This window comes from Camellia sinensis, chromosome 11 (assembly GCF_055761805.1).
Source record: "Camellia sinensis isolate YWXY chromosome 11, ASM5576180v1, whole genome shotgun sequence".
Lineage (NCBI taxonomy): Eukaryota > Viridiplantae > Streptophyta > Magnoliopsida > Ericales > Theaceae > Camellia > Camellia sinensis.
Window position 1 is genome coordinate 136,049,387 of NC_138971.1, and position 20,747 is coordinate 136,070,133.

General features: G+C 39.8%; 1 protein-coding gene across 1 annotated transcript; it reads left to right on the top strand.

Moving 5' to 3' along the window:
- The first annotated feature begins 635 nt into the window (after nucleotides 1–635).
- LOC145802652 (uncharacterized) lies at nucleotides 636–20,454 on the top strand. Its single transcript, XM_082895412.1, has 7 exons — nucleotides 636–1,857; nucleotides 2,200–2,473; nucleotides 3,062–3,407; nucleotides 3,891–4,391; nucleotides 19,488–19,610; nucleotides 20,084–20,170; nucleotides 20,368–20,454. The coding sequence occupies exons 1-7, from the start codon at nucleotides 636–638 to the stop codon at nucleotides 20,452–20,454; spliced, it is 2,640 nt and encodes an 879-aa protein (XP_082751538.1).
- The last annotated feature ends 293 nt before the right edge of the window (nucleotides 20,455–20,747 follow it).

Below are 20,747 nucleotides of genomic sequence, written 5' to 3' on the forward strand. Positions count from 1 at the left end.
AAGCAGTCAGAGGAAATCAGGGGCAAGAGTTGGGACAGCAAGAACAAGCTGCAATCCCTAATCCAATTGGAATGGTTCAAGTGCTTGAGACTTTGGCCGGGGTGGTGCAACAACAAACCACCATAGGGAATAACTTGACTAGACTTATGGAGCAATAACAACGGATGCAGCCAGGTGTTGGGCCACAACCGAGGCCACGTTGTAACATTACTGAGTTTAAAAAGATAGCCTTAGCATTTGACGGAGCCACAGACCCTTTGGAGGCTGAAAAATGGTTGACAGAAATGGAAAAGTTGTTTCCTATTTTTGAGTGTACGGGTGATCAGAATGTGACCTATGCTACGTTTATGCTACAAGGGATAGCTAACGATTGGTGGCAGATGGAGAAGCGCATACATAAGCATGATGCCAACCCCTATACATAGGAAAGGTTTAAGAATGCATTCAATGAGAAATACTTCCCTAGGAGTGTTCGTCTACAAAAACAGAGGGAATTCTCAAAGTTAGAGTAAGGGAATAAGACGGTTGCAGAATATGAAGCCGAGTTTGCGAAGTTGTCTAAATTTGCATCAGCATTTGAAGCAGACGAGGATAGCAGAGCACGAAAGTTCGAAGGTGGGCTAAGAACGAACATTATGCAACAGGTGGTTCCTTTCGAGTTACCTACTTTTGGAGCAGTGTTGAATAAGGCTTTGTTGGTTGAGAGTGGCCTCACTAGAGCCCAAGAAAAGAAAGAAGAGAATTATAAGAAGAGGCCTAGTTCTTCCAACTTCCAAACTAACAGTTCGAAGGGCAATGCTAAGAGACAAAACACTTCTTCGATTGAGAGTTGGGGAAGTCAAACTATAGGTGGTAGTGTTGACAAGCAGAACGATCGGGTACGGTGCACTAGGTGTAATGGATTTCATCGGGATAGTGAGTGTCGTTGGAATACTGGGGCTTGTTTTTCTTGTGGGCAACAGGGGCACAGGATAGCTGATTGCCCTAACCAGAAGGGGCGTGAGACTGAACAGAAAACATGGACAAATAAAGGAGCATCAACAGACAAAGGGTCTTCAGGAAGTCAAAAGAAAAATAGAGGTCATAAGCCAAAGACTCAGGGTCGAGTGTACGCACTCACGCAACAAGATGTCCAGACTTCCAACACGGTGGTGTCAGGTACTGTTTTAGTGTCTTCTGTTTATGCACATGTGTTATTTGATTTTGGCGCTACAAATTCATTTGTGTCTATGGGATTTGTTGAGAAACATGGATGGAAATGTGTCCCTAGAGAGATCGACTTATGTGTTGAAACCCCGATAGGAGGTGTTATGGTTGCTAACTTAATTTGCAAATCTCGTGTGGTTAGTATAGATGACAGGAAATTGCTTGTAGACTTAACTGTTTTAGATATGCGGGACTTTGACATAATTCTTGGAATGAATTGGTTGGCAACCAACTACGCTTCTGTTGATTGTCGAGGCAAAAGGGTAGTATTTCAGATTCCTAATCAACCAGAATTTTGTTTTGTGGATAGTGGAGTTAACACTCCTCTTCTGGTAATCTCAGCTTTGCAAGCTAGACGGTCGTCAAGGAATGGTTGCGAGGGCTATTTAGCTTCTGTGAGAGATACCTGTGAGACTGAATTGAAGTTAGAGGATATTCTAGTTGTGAAGGAATTTCCCGATGTTTTTCCTGAAGAGTTACCGGGGTTGCCACTAGATAGAGAGATTGAGTTTGCCATCGAATTGATACCCGGTACGGGTCCTATCTCCAAGGCTCCGTATTGGATGACCCCAGCAGAGTTGAAAGAGTTGAAGGAACAGTTACGAGAGTTACTAGATAAGGGCTTTATTAGGCCTAGTGTTTCTCCTTGGGGTGCGCCCGTTTTATTTGTGTAAAAGAAAGATGGTAGTTTTCGCCTTTGCATTGATTATCGAGAGTTGAACAAGGTGACAATCCGAAATAAATATCCTTTGCCTAGGATAGATGACCTATTTGATCAGTTGCAAGGAGCACAAGTCTTTTCTAAGATTGACCTTCGTTCTGGCTATCATCAGTTGAAGGTTAAGGCAAAAGATATACCTAAGACAGCCTTCCGAACTAGGTATGGGCACTACGAATTTTTAGTGATGCCGTTTGGGTTAACCAATGCGCCTGCAGCTTTCATGGATTTAATGAATAGAGTATTTAAACCCTTTTTATATCAATTTGTGGTAGTTTTTATTGATGACATTCTTGTGTACTCGAAGAGTAAAGAGCAGCACGAAGAATATCTGAGAATAGTGTTGCAGATTTTAAGGGAGAAGAAATTGCTTGCTAAATTAAAGAAGTGTGACTTTTGGCTGGAAAGTGTATCATTTTTGGGTCATGTGATATCTAAAGATGGGGTGTCTGTTGACCCCAAGAAAGTGGAGGCGGTGGTGGAGTGGAATCGGCCTACTAGTGTTACTGAAATTCGTAGCTTCTTGGATTTAGTAGGATATTATAGAAGGTTTGTTGAGGGATTTTCCCGAATTTCTATGCCTTTGACTCGTTTAACACACAAAGGGGTAAAATTTGAATGGTCTGATGATTGTGAGAAGAGTTTCCAGGATCTAAAGAGTCGATTGGTGTCTGCTCTAGTACTTATAGTTCCGTCCGGAGATTAAGGTTTTACCATCTATAGTGATGCATCAAAGATGGGCTTGGGTTGTGTCCTGATGCAGAATGATAAGGTAGTGGCATATGCATCTAGGCAGTTGAAGCCATATGAGCAGAATTATCCTACGCATGATTTGGAGTTGGCTGCCGTGGTGTTTGCATTGAAAATCTGGAGGCACTACCTGTATGGGGTGAAATGTGAGATATTCACTAATCATAAAAGTTTGAAGTATATTTTCACTCAAAAAGAATTGAATATGAGGCAAAGGCGATTGTTGGAGCTATTAAAGGACTATGATTTTACTATCAATTATCATCCAGGAAAAGCCAATGCAGTGGCGGATGCCTTGAGTAGAAAGACCTCGAGTAATTTGGCTACCTTGATCACTAACCAAAAGAATATCTTAGAGGACTTGCGAAGGTTGAATATTGAGATTAGATGGCACAACCATGGAGTGCATTTGGCAAACCTTAGGGTTCAACCCACATTGATTGATAGAATTAAAGATGCTCAAGGAAGAGATCCTCAGTTGCAAAAACTTAAAGTTGAAATGGAAATAGGGCTACAGATAGAATTTTGTATGCATAAAGATGGAACCTTGAGATTTGGAGAGAGGATGTGTGTGCCTAATGATTTGAAGCTCAAGAGAGAAATCCTGAGAGAAGCTCACAATTCAGGATATACGGTACATCCAGGGAGCACTAAAATGTATAAAGACTTGAAGAGGAACTTTTGGTGGAATAATATGAAGAGGGAAACTGCTCAGTATATTGCTCAATGTTTGGTATGTCAACAAGTGCAAGTTAAACATTAGAGACCTGCAGGTAAGTTACAACCTCTTCCTATTCCCGAGTGGAAGTGGGAACATATTACCATGGATTTTGTGACAGGGTTGCCTAGGACCCAAGGTGGGGTTATCGTTGATCAATTGACCAAATCCGCTCACTTTCTTGCTTTTAAGGTGGGGTTCTCCCTAGAGAGGTTTGCAAAATTGTATATCAAGGAGATTGTGAAGTTGCATGGTATTCCGATAACCATAGTGTTTGATAGAGATAGCAGATTTGTATCTATGCTTTGGAGGAGTTTGCATACTAGTTTGAATTTTAGCACTGCCTTTCATCCTCAAACTGATGGACAGTCAGAGAGAACTATTCAAACCTTGGAAGACATGTTGAGGGCTTGTGTTATTGATCTTGGAGGTTCTTGGGATGAGCATTTGGCCTTAGTGGAATTCTCTTATAATAACAGTTATCATGCGAGCATTCAGATGGCACCATATGAGGCTTTCTATGGACGGAAGTGTAGATCACCTATTTGTTGGGATGATGTGGGCGAAAGGAAGTTGTTAGGGCCTGGGATTGTGCAACAAATAGTGGACAAGATCAATCTTATTAGAGAGAGACTTCGCACTGCACAGAGTAGACAGAAAAGTTATGCAGATAATAGGAGATGCGATTTGGTGTTTAGGGTTGGAGACCATGTGTTCCTTAAGGTGTCTCCTATGAAAGGAGTAATGAGGTTTGGTGTTCGTGGTAAATTGAGTCCTAGATTTGTTGGGCCATTTGAGGTTTTAGATCGAATTGGTGAGGTAGCTTACAGACTTGTCCTACCACCTTCACTAGCTGGAGTTCATAATGTTTTTCATGTCTCAATGTTAAGGAAGTATATATCGGATCCTAGTCATGTGATTGATCATGCACCGTTGCAGTTTAAGGAGGATTTGACATATGAGGAACGCCCTATACGAATTGTTGATAGGAAGGAACAGGTTTTGAGGCTTCGAGTCATCCACTATGTTAAGGTTCAATGGAGTAATCACTCAGAAAGAGAAGCAACTTGGGAACTCAAGGATGAAATGAAACAAAAGTCTCCATAACTTTTTGAGACTTCAGGTATGTCATATTTCGAGGACGAAATTTCTTTTAAGGAGGGAAGGACGTAAAACCCAAGTTTTGTATATTATTATTTTTAGATAGATTGGTAATTAAATTAATTTATATGGGTCACTTAGTAATATCAAGGAATTAATTATGAGATGACATTATTATTTCTATAACATCGGTGGGTAATTTTGCAATTTTGGAAAAAGAAAAGAATATTATGTGAAAATTGCCATCATGCCGTGGCTTTGTCTTGGAGAAGAAAACAAAAAACAAAAAAAAAAGAAAAAAAGAGAGAGAGAGAGAGTCGTGGATGCTCAACAAGGGTTTGAAAAAAAAAATTAAAGAAAAGAAACCAAAACCAATATTAAGAGGGAGGATTCATAAGAGTGGTGGTTTTGCTTTATTCATCACTTAGGTAAGATTTATTTTATTGTATTCCTATCTATGATTTTAGTGTTAATATATCAATAGATGATTTTATGGGCATATATGATTAAATAATTATATTGATGCAGTTTATGTTGGGGTTCTCGATTTTGCTTAATTTTAGAGTGTATTTTGCATTCCGTTTGGGTGGTTTATATTTTGAGATTAATATGTGATAGGTTAGGTTTAATGGTGGTGTGTTTGTGGGATACAAGATTGACTACAAGCTATTACAAATTTTTACATGTATATAAATAACAATAGAATAATATGGGTTGAGAATTTCCGAGGGCGTGATGGCTTTGTTTTGATGTTAAATTGTGGGAGTTCCTAATAGGCAATTGGGTTAATTTATTCTATTGTTGTTACAAGAAGAGAAAGATAGGTGCACATAATAATTGTTTATGCGGTGTAATATTTTATTAGGTTTGTGAGATTGAGGTGGATCTTGGTAATTTGAGATTAGCTTGAGAAATATTATTTTAGCTGCTTGAGGTAAGTAACCCTCTATCACTGTTGGTTCATTTTTATTCTTACTGAATCGTTTAAAATTATAAATATTTATTTATAGCCTTCATGTTCTCTTAAAATAAAATATGGGTCAAGTATAAAACAACATCGAATATTATTATGAAAGATTAATTTGTGTATTGTTTGAATTTTGAACATTACTCTAGTCTGACTATGATTTAGACCCTAGACAATAAGGGTTATTTATTGGCATAGAAACTAGTTTCTTTTGGGGCTTTACCACCGGCCTATGTGTGGTTCTGGGCCTTGTTACGGGCTAAGTGACCGTAGTTATTAAGACTTGGGTTTTGTGAATGAAATCATTGGACCATCTGAATATCGAACTATCGATTTGAACAACGAATTTATTTTGAATTATCTTGTTAGCTTTTCAATTAAATTGTATTGTACATTGTATATTTTTAGTTATGAAACCATCTTACAAATAATTGTCATTTATTAAATTGTAGCAAAAATTACATTTATTGGTTATCGACTATTTTTTTTTTTTTTTTTTTTTTTTTTGTGTATACTTGATCTAGCTAGCAGTGATGGTTAGTTATTTACTGGGATGTCTAGCTTACCCTTTTTTTTTTTTTTTCAGATTCTGAGGAGTAGAGCTGCACGGGATTTTTACTTGTGGGAGTGCCGAGAGTAGGACTATGAATTAAGTACTTGGATTATTGTTTTGTTAATGGATTTTATTAGTAGTCTAGGTGGACAATTTCATATGATAAGAATTATCAATTTTTATGGATTTTAGCATTATGATTATTAAGGATTTAATTGGAGTATTTTATATTGTTGGTTATGTATTGGACTCTTAGCCTTGCATGCTCACTTAAATGAGTGTGCGGTGTTGTCACGGAGCTTGGGGCATGACAGTTTTCATCTGATATGTTTTCATTTCTACATCTATATGTATTGGGTTTCTATCTTTTGGATTGCTCTAAGAGGGGTTTATAGTATACATATATGCTACATTGTAACAACCCTCACTTCGTCTTAGCCGTGCTCTCATGCATTTATATGATTTTGTCTTGTTAAGCTTGCATTTCAAATCTTGTCTTTGTTTTGCTAAGTGTTACTGCATGCTTTGCTCCTTACTCGGTGTGAGTTTAGCCGAGGTCATCCTAAGCCTGGGTCGCACCTTTGAATCTTTTATACCTAGGACTATCTTGGAATCTTTTGGTTAACCTCCACTCGCACCTTGGCATATTGGCTGAGATGTCACTACCTAGGCCAAGGTGTTCATCACCAAGGCCAAGATGTGTATTATCTGGGCCAAGATGTTACCCTTGCACCTAGTGATCTTGTTCCTGGATTGGTATGACCTAGACCGAGGTGTGGCACATCTAGGCCGAGGGGTGGCACAGCTAAGTCAAGTGTTGTCCTTCCTAGCCGAGATCATTGAGACCTTACTTGCCGAAGCTTTGTCCTTAGCCGAGATAATTACCTACCGGAGTGCCTATGCCATCTTGCTTACTGAACAGACTTTGTCATAGTCTTGTCTTTTCACTCAGTCACCTTTTTGAGAAGAGCCAACCAGCCGATGCCACATGTCCCAGCAGAGGGTTAAGTCAGTGAGCTATTGAGAAACACATCATTTGGTGTCATATCCTTGTCTTTTAGAGAGAGAGGCTCTAGGAAGAAGGAGTTCTTAGAGAGGGAATAGATTTCCAAGCTTGATCTTCACACCTTGAGCCGTTAGATTCGTGTCTTGAGGTTAGAATCTTGATCTACTCTTATTGTTCTTATTGTTCATCTAGTTGCATTGCATGATCGAGCACGATTTGTAAGCCATGCATTAATTTAAAGTTTGGTTTTAGAAAGAGAAAGTGATATCCATGTGTTCTTGAATAAAAGTCTTGTTTTGATCCGAAAGTTTGCATTAAGATCCATGTTTTTGTGTTTGTTTTCATAAAATCTTCAAGTATGGGTACCAAGGTCCATGTTTCGAACTCATAGCATGAAATCCCAGATTTCGATTGAGCATTCATGTTTTCATGTTCTTCATGTTCTTCAGCAGAGGGAAACCCAAATTTTCCCGACTTCATTTCCTTGAATGTGGCCATCGGGACCACACCTCGGCAAGGAGGTGTGGGACCTCGGCCTAGACCTAGTTGGTGCCCATTATGTTTTCTGAGATGAGAAACAGTGTTTTGTTTTGGTCCGACTTAGTTTTCAACGAATACCAAGATCATTTGCATTCATGTGAAGTTTGTTTGAGAGTGCATTCAATAGACTTTGTCATGTGTTTCTAGGACTTGGACTCTTGCTTTGACCCCGATGTTTGAAGAACTATGTGAGTGGTATTTTTAATAAAACTATGTTATAAAATTTTGATAAAGCTTTGCTTGTTTTGGAAAAGTATTTATTAAGCATGAATGACTATCCCTATTTTGTGTATCAAGTATTAGCTTCGGTTTTGATAAGCATTTGTAGCACAAATCCGTAGGTGCTAAGGGACTATAAGCATTTGTAGCACAAGTCCGTACGTGCTAAGGAACTATAAGCATTTGTAGCACAAGTCCGTACGTGCTAAGGGACTATAAGCGTTTGTAGCACAAGTTCGTACGTGCTAAGGGACTATAAGCATTTGTAGCACAAGTCAGTACGTGCTAGGGGACTATAAGCATTTGTAGCACAAGTCCCTACGTGCTAGGGGACTCTAAACTTTTGTAGCACCTTTGATTATGTCATCCCTTGATTTTGTATTGTATGCTATGTATTGTTTAGAAAAGAGATCTTGAATATCATTCATGCAAAACCTTTATTGATTATATCATTCACTGAGTATCCAAGCTCACCCTCTCTATATATATATGTAGGTGATAAGCAGGACGGCGGTGACGCCTAGATGCGTTTCGCATGATGTTTTGGATTCATACTTTTGATAGCACCTTGAAGACTATGCTTCTTGGCTTGTGACTCATTGTATTTTGCATATGTCGGCTTGAGAAGCCTTTTGATCAAGATGTATTATGTACTTATTCATTTGTATTCAAGTTGTAAGACCTCAATATGATGTATGTCATTTCATTTAATTTATGCACAGCTCTTATGGACTAATTAGAATTAAATTATTGCTTCCGCAAATGTAGGCCCCATATGTATACTCTGTTTGTGTGTGAATCTTTGCAAGTTGGCCTTGGGTAATCTCGGATTATTGGCCATCATGGCACCATTCTACTAGGGGCGGAATGGGGTCGTGACATACATACTGTAAATACCCATATGAATGTATTGGGTTTTCATTTCTATATAGTGTATTCATCTGAATGTAAATATATAGTGAATGTAAATACCCATATAGTGTATTCATCTGATATGTTTTCATTTCTATATCTATATGTATTGGGTTTCTATGTTTTGGATTGCTCTAAGAGGGGTTTATAGTATACATATATGCTACATACTGTAAATAAATTTATATTGTAAATACATTTTTTGAATGTGTTTGAAATTTTCATGTGAATTGAAATTGACAATTACAAATTGAATCGATAATTTAGATTGTTAATTTAGATTGTTAATCTAAGAATAAATTTATGTGACCAAAAATAAAAAATAAAAACTAAACACCATATCAAAACTTCACCTAATGATGTAAAAGTTTTTTTTTTTTAAGTTGTAGAACATGGTATTCATAATACAAATTTAAAACAAACTTGCGAATAATTTTGATGAAATGGGCTTGATGTCCAACAACCTAACTTCCTATATTGCTCTAAAAAATAAAATAAAGCCCAAAGTAATTATTGCTCTAAACTGATAGCAACTGATATGGGTTGCTCTAACCATCTAACCACCTAACTTTCACTCTGCTTTTGTTTTTAATTAAATACTCTCACATGCAAATACTTCAATTGTTGATGGTTCATGGTTTTCTGGTTTTTCATCATTTCGTGTCTGCTTAAATTTATATACTTCAATAGTTTTATCTGACGACTATAAGTATAAGTTTTGTTAGTGTTTCACCTTCCTCTTTGTGTCAAAGTTTTAATAATAATGTTGCATTTATGTTCTATATAAATGCACTAATCCTTAATAAATAGAATATTTATTTGACACATCTTGAAAGATAATTTTTTTTTTTTTTTTCCAGGTAACTTTAATTGTTTTCCTTTCCCACATTGGAAGTTCTGTATAATAATTGTAACGCCATCAAAAATATACATAAAACCCATCACTTTAGACATGCATTGATATAAAAGAAACCAACCATTTCTATTCATCAGAGTAGTTCTTACAACAGTATTACAAGTTAACAACAAAAAGAAATGCCCTATGGGCTTACAGCTTTCCAAGTCAACACCTGGTTACACAAAAGAAGAGTACTAACTCTATACAAAATAAGCCCTTGGCTTGATAGACATGTAATACAAACAAAATAAACAAAAAGAGTCTTCAACTCTCATCATTATCCAAGCTATGTCCTTGGAGGTGACATACTACCTGTACCTGAAAATAATGTCCCATATAGGGTGAGCCAACGCCCAGTAGAAATATACTAAACACAGTATGAGCAATAACTAAGACATTAACAATTGATAAATGTTCAATTTCCATAAATCAATTCATAACCCATTTCCATTTTATGACCGCTATGTTCATGTTTCATTTCAGTTTCCATTTCTTATCAATTTCACAATTTATATCAACGGCTCAAAACCTGGCCAACCACTTATATGAGACAGTGACTCATATTAAACGTTTCCCATTTTACAATAGATAAACATACTAGTTGTATCAACATCTCAACAGATAAGCATACAAGCTGTATCCACATTTCAACAGATATGCATATTAGCTATATCAACACTGCCAAAGATAAGCATATGAGTTGTATCAACACTTCCATAGATAAGCATATAAGCTATATCAACACGTTAACTGACAAGCATATGAGCTATATTAGTGGAGTCCATCCCCTATCTCCTCCCAAACAACATCCGGTTTAGAGGTCCATCTCCTATCTTCCCCTAAACCGTGGAGTACATCCCCTATCTCCTCCCCCACACACACAACGTATATACACATAGGTCATATACACAATCAATCAATACATAACATTAATGTATTCTATCAACCGTCATACTCTATGACATATCCAATTGATTAGTTTTAGTTTGCCTAATCATCATGCATTGTCTATAACAATCAAAACTACCCTCCACCGGTAGCCCAAGCAATTATTTCTAAACAGATAATAAAAGCTCCAACAGATAAATTATCAATGTTTTCAAAAGTGAGCGATTAATAAATCCAACTCCATTATTCTACTATATAATGGACCAATTTCATTATTTCCAACACAATTCCATATAACCACAATTTTTTCAAATTAATCATACCAATTAATTTATACTACCAATTAGGGTTTTCTACCCCATTTCCCAATATTGACCCAATGGTCTAAATATCAACAACCAACAACGATATCATTATTCTAAAACCCACAATACATATTTTAGAATCAAAATAACAAAACCCTCTTTTAACATTTTGAAACCCTAAGTCCTAAAATTACACAACTTCAACACTTTATCAAAACAACCAAAAATCTATGTCAAAGACCATAAGTGTGAGTAGGAATCACTACCTCAAAAGTTGACACCCAACGAAGAAGATGAAGAAAATGGAAATGCTCCAAATCTCAAGATTCTTGGATCAAAAGATAGCCCTCGACGATCAACAACTTTTTTGTAAAGGCCAAAGGTGAGGAAACAACTCTTACTGGATCAATACCTAGAGAGAGGGCAAGGTTCTAGAGAGAGAGGCTCTCAAATGGCGTTTTGGAAAAGTAAGAGAGAGAGAGAGAGAGTAGAAAAATGATTCAAAAATGCCCAGCCGCCCTCTGTTATACGACATTCCCGCTCGAGTGTCAAGAACAAAAAACTAGGTCCGCTCGAGCGCAAGAAAGCCCGCTCGAGCGCCAAGACACAAGAATAAAGCACATCCGCTCGAGTGCGAAAACCAGTCCGCTCGAGCGTAGATTTTCATCTCCCAGAACTTTTCAGAAAAAGAACTACCCGCTCGAGCTCCAACAATCCCGCTCGAACGCGACCCGCTCGAGCGCAGTAAACCCGCTCGAGCGTAGAAAACACACCTGCAGAAGTTTTTGCAGGGACACGAAATACAAGAAGGGTGTAAACCACGCTCGAGTGCAGAATGACCCGCTCGAGCGGACCATACAAAAGCTGGGCAACAACAATGGGAGCCAAAGCTCTACCAACCTGTAACAACCAAGCCCAATACAACCTATTACTCAAACAAATGGAATCAAAGGACAACAACAAGGTAGATACAACTACCAACTCCACAGAACCAAAGTTCGGAATACAACGGATACAAAAAGGTAGAACCGGGATCGCTATAACCTTCCCCCCTTAAAGAATTTTGTCCCCGAAATTAAATACAGGTTTTTCAAAAACAAGACTTTCTCAATTCCCAACATTATTACAATGCGAAATTTAACAACTCGATCCGTTACCGGTCTTTCCATCTCTATTCAAGAGGCAATTCGCCACATATCTCAATATGTATCAACAACATGCGTTTCCGAAATTCAAAAATTTCTACATACATGTTTCACAATTTTATATCATATTCAACATTCATGATATATCTCCATTTCTACAACACATTGAACATATGCAATGTCATAACAAATTTCCATTAACCAAAACATTCACAATATTTTACAACTTAAGACATATATAATGCTCTTAAAGTTCAACGATATTACAAAATTACCAATGTATGGTTACACATCAACAAACAAGTCTGGATATTTCTTGTGGACTTCCAACTCACGTTCCCAAGTGGCTTCCTCCACTCCATGATGTTTCCATAAAACCTTTACCAAAGGAATGGTCTTGCCACGTAGGACTTGATCCCGCCTATCCAAGACCCGAACCGGTCTCTCTTCATACGAGGCATCCTCAACTACCTCTAAGTCGGTCCAATCTAACACATGGGACGGATCCGGCTCATACTTCCGAAGCATACTCACATGAAACACGTCATGCACTCCGGACAACTGCGGTGGTAAAGCTAAACGATAAGCAACCTCCCTAATCCTCTCAAGGATCTCAAAGAGACCGATAAACCGAAGGGATAACTTCCCACTCTTCCCAAACCTCATCAAACCTTGCCTAGGTGATATTTTCAAGAAAGCATGATCACCTACCTCAAACACCAAAGGCCTCCTCCTACGGTCGGCATAACTCTTTTGGCGACTCTGGGCTGTAACAAGCCTCTTACGGATAAGCTCAACTTTCTCCGTCATCTCCCTAACCAACTCCGGACCCAACAAAGGTGCATCACCCACGTTGGCCCAACACACTGGAGACCTACACGGTTGGCCATACAAGGCCTCAAACGGTGCCATACCAATGCTAGACTGAAAACTGTTGTTGTAGGCAAACTCCACCAAGGGCAAGTGCCTCTCTCACGTCCCACTAAAGTCAAGGACACAACCTCGAAGCATATCCTCAAGGATCTGAATAATACGCTCGGACTGCCCGTCAGTCTGAGGATGATAAGCTATACTAAAGGTCAACTTAGTGCCCAAGGCACTCTGCAAACTCTGCCACAATCTAGCAGTAAAACAAGGATCTCTATCTGAGACGATCGTCACTAGGACCCCGTGCAATCTCACTATGTCCCGAATATACAAGTCGGTGAAATGATCTACCGAATCTCTCACGCGCATAGGAATGAAGTGCGCCGACTTAGTCAACCGGTCTACAACTACCCAAATGGCATCATTACCCTGCCGAGTCCTCGGAAGACCTACAACGAAGTCCATAGTGACATGCTCCCACTTCCACTCAGCAATAGGCAAGGGTTGCAGCAAACCCGCTGGCCTCTGATGCGCGGCCTTCACTTGCTAGCAAGTAAGGCACTTAGACACGAAAACTGCCACATCTCTCTTCATAGCCCGCCACCAAAACTGGCGACCCAAATCCCGATACATCTTAGTGCCTCCCGGATGCACCGCAAGGCGTGAATGATGGAACTCTCGGAGTACTTCCTCTCGGCAAGACTCCGGCACAAACAAGCGGCGTCGGTATCTCACACTCTGGTCGGGATACACCGTCAAACCCTTCTCAACCTTCCCACTGGAGATCTTCTCTCGGAGGGATTCTACCTCAAGGTCACCTCTCTGTGCCTCTAACACTCGAGTCACAAGTGTAGGCTGCGCAACAATAGAAAACAAGGCCGCAGCCTCAACAGATTCGCCCAGAAGCAAATCAAACTCGCCAAGTGCACCCAACATCTCCCATTCCTGGATGACTATACAAGCTACATCACTAATGGATTTCCTACTAAGGGCATCGGCCACAACATTGGCCTTTCCCGGATGATAGTGCAACTCAAAGTCATAGTCCTCAAAGAACTCCATCTATCTCCTCTGCCTCAAATTCAAGTCTCTCTGTGTAAACAGATACTTCAAACTCTTGTGGTCCGAGAACACCTCGAACCTCTCACCATAAAGGTAGTGCCTCCAAATCTTCAAGGCGAAGATTACTGCTGCTAACTCTAGGTCGTGTGTAGGGTAATTTTTCTCATGTATTTTCAACTGTCATGAGCCATAAGCTACCACTTTTCCCTCTTGCATCAACACACAACCCAAACTCTCTCGTGAGGCATCACAATAAACCGCATAACCCAATCCTCTCTCCGGAATAATCAAAACCAGAGCGGTGGTCAATCTAACTTTCAACTCCTGGAACGACTTTTCGCAAGTCTCACTTCACACAAACTTGACCCCTTTCCGCGTCAATCTAGTCAATGGCGAAGCTAGCCTGGAGAAATTTTTCACAAACTGACGGTAATACCCAGCTAATCCCAAAAAACTGCGAATCTCAAACACACTCTTAGGCTGTGTCCAATCTTGCACTGCCTCTACCTTGGATGTATCAACAGACACCCCTTCCCCGGATACCACATGGCCTAAGAATTTGACCTCTCCTAACCAGAACTCACACTTTCCAAACTTGGCATACAGCCTATGGGCTCTAAGCAATTCAAGCACCACTCTCAAGTGTTCCTTGTGCTCCTCCTCAAAAGGCGAATAGATAAGAATGTCGTCCACGAAAACGACCACGAATCGGTCTAAGAATTCCCGAAAGATCCGGTTCATCAAGTCCATAAAGACTGCTGGTGTATTGGTAAGCCCGAATGGCATTACCAGAAACTCATAATGGCCATACCGCATACAGAATGCCGTCTTAGGAACATCCTCCTTCCTGACTCTCAACTGGTGGTAACCCGATCTCAAGTCTATCTTAGAGAAACAACGGGACCCCTTCAACTGGTCAAACAAATCATCTATACGGGGCATAGGGTACTTATTCTTAACCGTAGCCCAATTCAACTTTCGGTAGTCAATACACAATCTCAAGGCACCATCTTTCTTTTTAACAAAGAGGGTCGGTGCTCCCCACGGCGAAACACTAGGGCGAACAAAGCCCTTATTTAGCAATTCCTGGAGCTGAATCTTCAACTCACTCAACTCAGCTGGGGCAAAACGATAAGGTGCCATAGAAATCGGCGCTGTGCTGGGCACTAAATCAATAGAGAACTCTATCTCTCGGTGAGGTGGCAAACTAACGAGATCCTCGGGAAAAACATCCAAATACTCGCAAACCACCCTCGGCAATACAATCTGGGTCTCATCACACTCACCACTTATAAAGCTAGCAAGTAGACCACTAAGCTTATTCTGCCCTCGCAGGTCATACATCGGTGGCAACACACTACCAACCCGTTCCCCCAAGAAATGAAAACACTCCCTGCTCAAGGTACATACAGTGACCCTCTGGCGGTAGCAATCAATAATAGCCTAGTATGATGATAGCCAGTCCATACCCAAAATAACATCAAAACCCTTCATGGGTATGACAACAAAAGGAAAATGAAGCCTATGGTCGGCGACCTCTATATCACAACCTCTACATCCGTGTTTCAAAATCAATTCACCCCCAACAGGTGATACAACACAAATAGGAGATGCTAATAGTGCCAACTCCAACTCTAACACAGATGCGAATGCAGCAGATACAAAAGAATGAGATACACCCGTATCAATCAATACACTGGCAATCGAGTTGCAAAACAGAAAGGTACCTCTCACTACTAATGGAGCTGCTACTAGGTCCTGCGCGGTAACAGCATGCACGCGCCCTGTAGGCCCTTGATCCACCTGCTCACCTCTAGGAGCAAAAGACTGCTGCACTGACTGGGATGACGAAGCTCCCGGATTGGCCCTCGAGGCCTGCATAGACTGAGCTGGCTGATAACTCTAAGTCTGCCTAGAACTAGACGCTCCTGAAGTGGCACTCAATTGTGGGCAATACCTCGTCAGGTGCCCAGGCTGACCACACTGATTGCAAGACAAAGGCTGGCCCCTGCCCTGACTCTGGCCCTGAGGTCTAACTGAAGAAGAAGCAGCTCGCTGACCCCCTCCCTTCTGCGGGCAAACCGAAGACTTGTGACCCAGCTGGCCACACGCAAAACAAGTCAAGCCTCCCTGACTACCTCTCCCAGAGCCCGCACTCGGCACTAGAAAGGTCGATCTAGCCAAACTACCCTGAGACTGCTGAGGGTTAGAACCCCTCTGTCTCCTGCCGTCACCCTGACCATCTTGGCTCCTCTTGGAGCCTCTCTGCCCTTTATCCTCCTCCAGCATCATAATCTCCATATGAGCTGCAGCATCAACCAAACGTCTGTACTCTCGGATAAAGGACCCTCCAACTCTCAGCTTGAGTCCATGCCTCAACTTCCGCTCAAACTCAAAGCAACGGCGTTCCTTGAACGCCATAAGTTCAGGTGCAAACCTGGACAGACTCGTAAAAGTTGCCTCAAACTCGACCACTGACAAGCCCTGCTGTTTAAGCTGGCAAAACTTCTTCCTCAGCTTCTCCCTAGCAGTTGAAGATAAAAACTTCTCTTGGAAAGCATTCATAAACGCCTCCCATGCACCACCAACACTGCCCTTCTCGTACTTCCACCATTGACCCGCATCTCCTTTTAGTTGGAAGGATACCAAGGTCACCTTTAAAGCCCCGTCCTCGATGCCAAGCATCTCGAACGTCTTCTCCATCTGTTCCAACCACTCGTCAGCCTTAAGTGGCTCCTTCGGATCCCCAACAAACTCGTTCGGATTGGACCGGAATAATTCCCTCTTCAAGAAGGAAGGCCCTGCCTCAGCTGCGTGGGCCTGTTCCTGATTCCCAGCTCTGAGAATACCCAAAGCTCCAGCTATCTCTCGGGCCAAAGCACTCATAGCCTGTTGACCCACTGGCTCGACCACATTGGCCTGACCAACTCCCTCCAGCTGTGCCGGAATATTATCCGGTAAAGGCATCTCCTGCCTACCACGCCTGCCATGCCTGCCACGTCCTTGTCCTGACATCCTAATAAAGGTAGCGAAGACCATTAGCACATTCACAAATGTACCGAAGCTATAACACTCACGTCCTAATGCATGGACAACTGTAATTCACTCCATGTAAACACATAATCACATAAGCAATTACGAATTTCATTCCCGGATAATGATAGTCCCAAGGCGTTAATAGAGTTCCGGTTAGAAACAGCATTGATCAAGTGCTTTTCCAACAAGACTCTCAGAAACCCAAGGATCCAATCAACATCTTAGAAACGACATTCCATACCCACATAGTCACATAAATATGTTATCATATAAGCACATAACACTACATCTAAGTTTCTATCAAGCGAGACAAACCCATTGTGATCCTAATCACTTCCCACGTACCCAAAGTATTCGAACCCGATATGCTCTGATACCAAGTTGTAACGCCCTCAAAAATATACATAAAATCCATCACTTTAGACATGCATTGATATAAAAGAAACCAACCATTTCTATTCATCAGAGTAGTTCTTACAACAGTATTACATGTTAACAACAAAAGGAAATGCCCTATGGGCTTACAGCTTTCCAAGTCAACACCTGGTTACACAAAAAAAGAGTACTAACTCTACACAAAATAAGCCCTTGGCTTGATATACATGTAATACAAACAAAATAAACAAAAACAGTCTTCAACTCTCATCATCATCCAAGCTATGTCCTTGGAGGTGGCATACTACCTGTACTTGAAAATAATGTCCCATATAGGGTGAGCCAACGCCCAGTAGAAATATACTAAACACAGTATGAGCAATAACTAAGACATTAACAATTGATAAATGTTCAGTTTCTATAAATCAATTCATAACCCATTTCCATTTCATGACCACTATGTTCATGTTGCATTTCAGTTTCCATTTCTTATCAATTTCACAATTTACATCAACGGCTCAGAACCTGGCCAACCACTTATATGAGACAGTGACTCATATTAAACGTTTCCCATGTTACAATAGATAAACATATTAGTTGTATCAACATCTCAACAGATAAGCATACAAGCTGTATCCGCATTTCAACAGATATGCATATTAGCTATATCAACACTTCCAAAGATAAGCATATGAGCTGTATCAACACTTCCATAGATAAGCATATAAGCTATATCAACACGTTAACTGACAAGCATATGAGCTGTATTAGTGGAGTCCATCCCCTATCTCCTCCCAAACAACATCCGGTTTAGAGGTCCATCCCCTATCTTCCCCTAAACCGTGGAGTACATCCCCTATCTCCTCTCCCACACACACAACGTATATACACATAGGTCATATACACAATCAATCAATACATAACGTTAATGTATTTTATCAACCGTCATACTCTATGACATATCCAATTGATTAGTTTTAGTATGCCTAATCATCATGTATTGTCTACAACAATCAAAACTACCCTCCACCGGTAGCCCAAGCAATTATTTCTAAACAGATAATAAAAGTTCCAACAGATAAATTATCAATGTTTTCAAAAGTGAGCGATTAATAAATCCAACTCCACTATTCTACTATATAATGGACCAATTTCATTATTTCCAACTCAATTCCATATAACCACAATTTTTCCAAATTAATCATACCAATTGATTTATACTACCAATTAGGGTTTTCTACCCTATTTTCCAATATTGACCCAATGGTCTAAATATCAACAACCAACAACGATATCATTATCCTGAAACTCACAATACAGATTTTAGAATCAAAATAACAAAACCCTCTTTTAACATTTTGAAACCCTAAGTCCCAAAATTAGCCAACTTCAACACTTTATCAAAATAACCAAAAATCTATGTCAAAGACCATAAGTGTGAGTAGGAATCCCTACCTCAAAAGTTGACACCCAACGAAGAAGATGAAGAAAATGGAAATGCTCCAAATCTCGAGATTTTTGGATCAAAAGATAGCCCTCGACGATCAACAACTTTTTTGTAAAGGCCAAAGGTGAGGAAACAACTCTTACTAGATCAATACCTAGAGAGAGGGCAAGGTTCTAGAGAGAGAGGCTCTCAAATGGCGTTTTGGAAAAGTAAGAGAGAGAGAGAGAGAGTAGAAAAATGATTCAAAAATGCCCAGCTGCCCTCTGTTATATGACATTCCCGCTCGAGCAGAAAACACAATGCTCGAGCGTCAAGAACAAAAAACTAGGTCCACTCGAGCGCAAGAAAGCCCGCTCGAGCGCAGTAAACCCGCTTGAGTGTAGAAAACACACCTGCAGAAGTTTTTGCAGGGACACAAAATACAGGAAGGGTGTAAACCACGCTCGAGCGCAGAATGACCTGCTCGAGCAGACCATACAAAAACTGGGCAACAACAATGGGAGCCAAAGCTCTACCAACCTGTAACAACCAAGCCCAATATAACCTATAACTCAAACAAATGGAATCAAAGGACGACAACAAGGTAGATACAACTACCAACTCCACGGAACCAAAGTCCGGAATACAACGGATACAAAAAGGGAGAACCGGGATCGCTATAATAATGTTACATATATGTTCTGTATAAATGCACTAATCCATAATAAATAGAAATATTTATTGGACACATCTTGAAAGATAACTTTTTTTTTTCTTTTTCTTTTTTTCTTTCAGGTAGCTTTAATTGTTTTCCTTTCCCATATTGGAAGTTTTGTACCTACAGATGTTGCTACTGTGGGTTTGACTGACAAGTTCGATTTTTATATCCCTGGCCTTTTGGTGTCATTAATTTTTTTGGTACTGCATTTTTGCATATTTTACTACGAGAACTTACTAGAATTCCAAAAAATAGGATATTTTGTGCCATAGGAAACAAATTTATGAATGCTGAACAATCAACATTTATAATTGATCTACATCAAGTTGGAATGATGCTAAGGTATAGTTACACAGTTTTCTCTTAACCTACTAATAATGGACATGGGATTGACATCTACCCCCCATATCCTTGGTGTTTGGTTTTGGTGATTAGTCCACTGATTTGGAAAAAAACAAAGGATTTGGAAATAGGTTTTGTTTGGCAGTCGAGAAATTGGGAAATGGTGGTTTTTCTCAGGGGTGTGGGAGTGAGTGTTTAGAGAGATGGGAAATTGGGTTGAAAGATTTATTACCACTCATTTCCCTTTATCCATTAAAAAACAACACCTTTTTATTTTTATAATAAAATTGGTATTTGATGAATCTTTTTTCTCTTTGTTTCACTTTTTCAGGTTGATGATGATATACGAATGATGATCCAAGTTAGGTTTTGTTCCAATCAAACGTTGTATCTTCTTCAGCTATTACGAGGCAAATATGTACATGTTTTTATGTATCGGTGTATCTTCGAGGGTTCTCTAACTCTCTCTCTCTCTCAGCAGCACTGTAACGATGTATTTGTTTTTGGCTCTCCACAAAATGTAATTTGTTTACACTTTTTGGAGAGTATGTAATTTGTATGCAATCATTTTCTGAACCATAAAATGATTGCTAATGCCTATATTTAATTTTACAGTTTATATTATGGTTGCCGGTTTGGTATTATGTTGATATATTGATGGTAGTTAATTTGTGTATGGTGTCTATTCTATATGTGGATTGATGGATTTAGTGTTGATACATTAAAAATTCACACCAAACTGGCTGTTTGATTTTTATACAAGTGTAATATTTGAATCTGTATTCTGTAATTTTATTGGAATTCATTGTGTGATTTGACTTAGATTATCATTGTGGGTGTTCTTTGTTATCTTGCTGCCATATTTGAAAGTGGGGTTCAAGTGCCAATTAATCGAGGGTTATCGCCAATTAATTTGTTTCTTTGCTTCTGTTTAAATTTTGAATTCCTAAAGTATCTTAGAGATTGTTGAGTTTATGTAAGATTGATGCTGAGTT

What these genes read in the sequence shown, in the direction of transcription:
- LOC145802652 (XM_082895412.1), top strand. Translation starts at nt 636, where the DNA reads ATGCAACAGGTGGTTCCTTTCGAGTTACCTACTTTTGGAGCAGTGTTG. An exon ending in GCCTAGTGTTTCTCCTTGGG is followed by an intron (nt 1,858 to 2,199) that starts GTGCGCCCGTTT and finishes AATTTGTGGTAG; the next exon opens with TTTTTATTGATGACATTCTT. An exon ending in AGCTATTACGAGGCAAATAT is followed by an intron (nt 20,171 to 20,367) that starts GTACATGTTTTT and finishes TTAATTTTACAG; the next exon opens with TTTATATTATGGTTGCCGGT.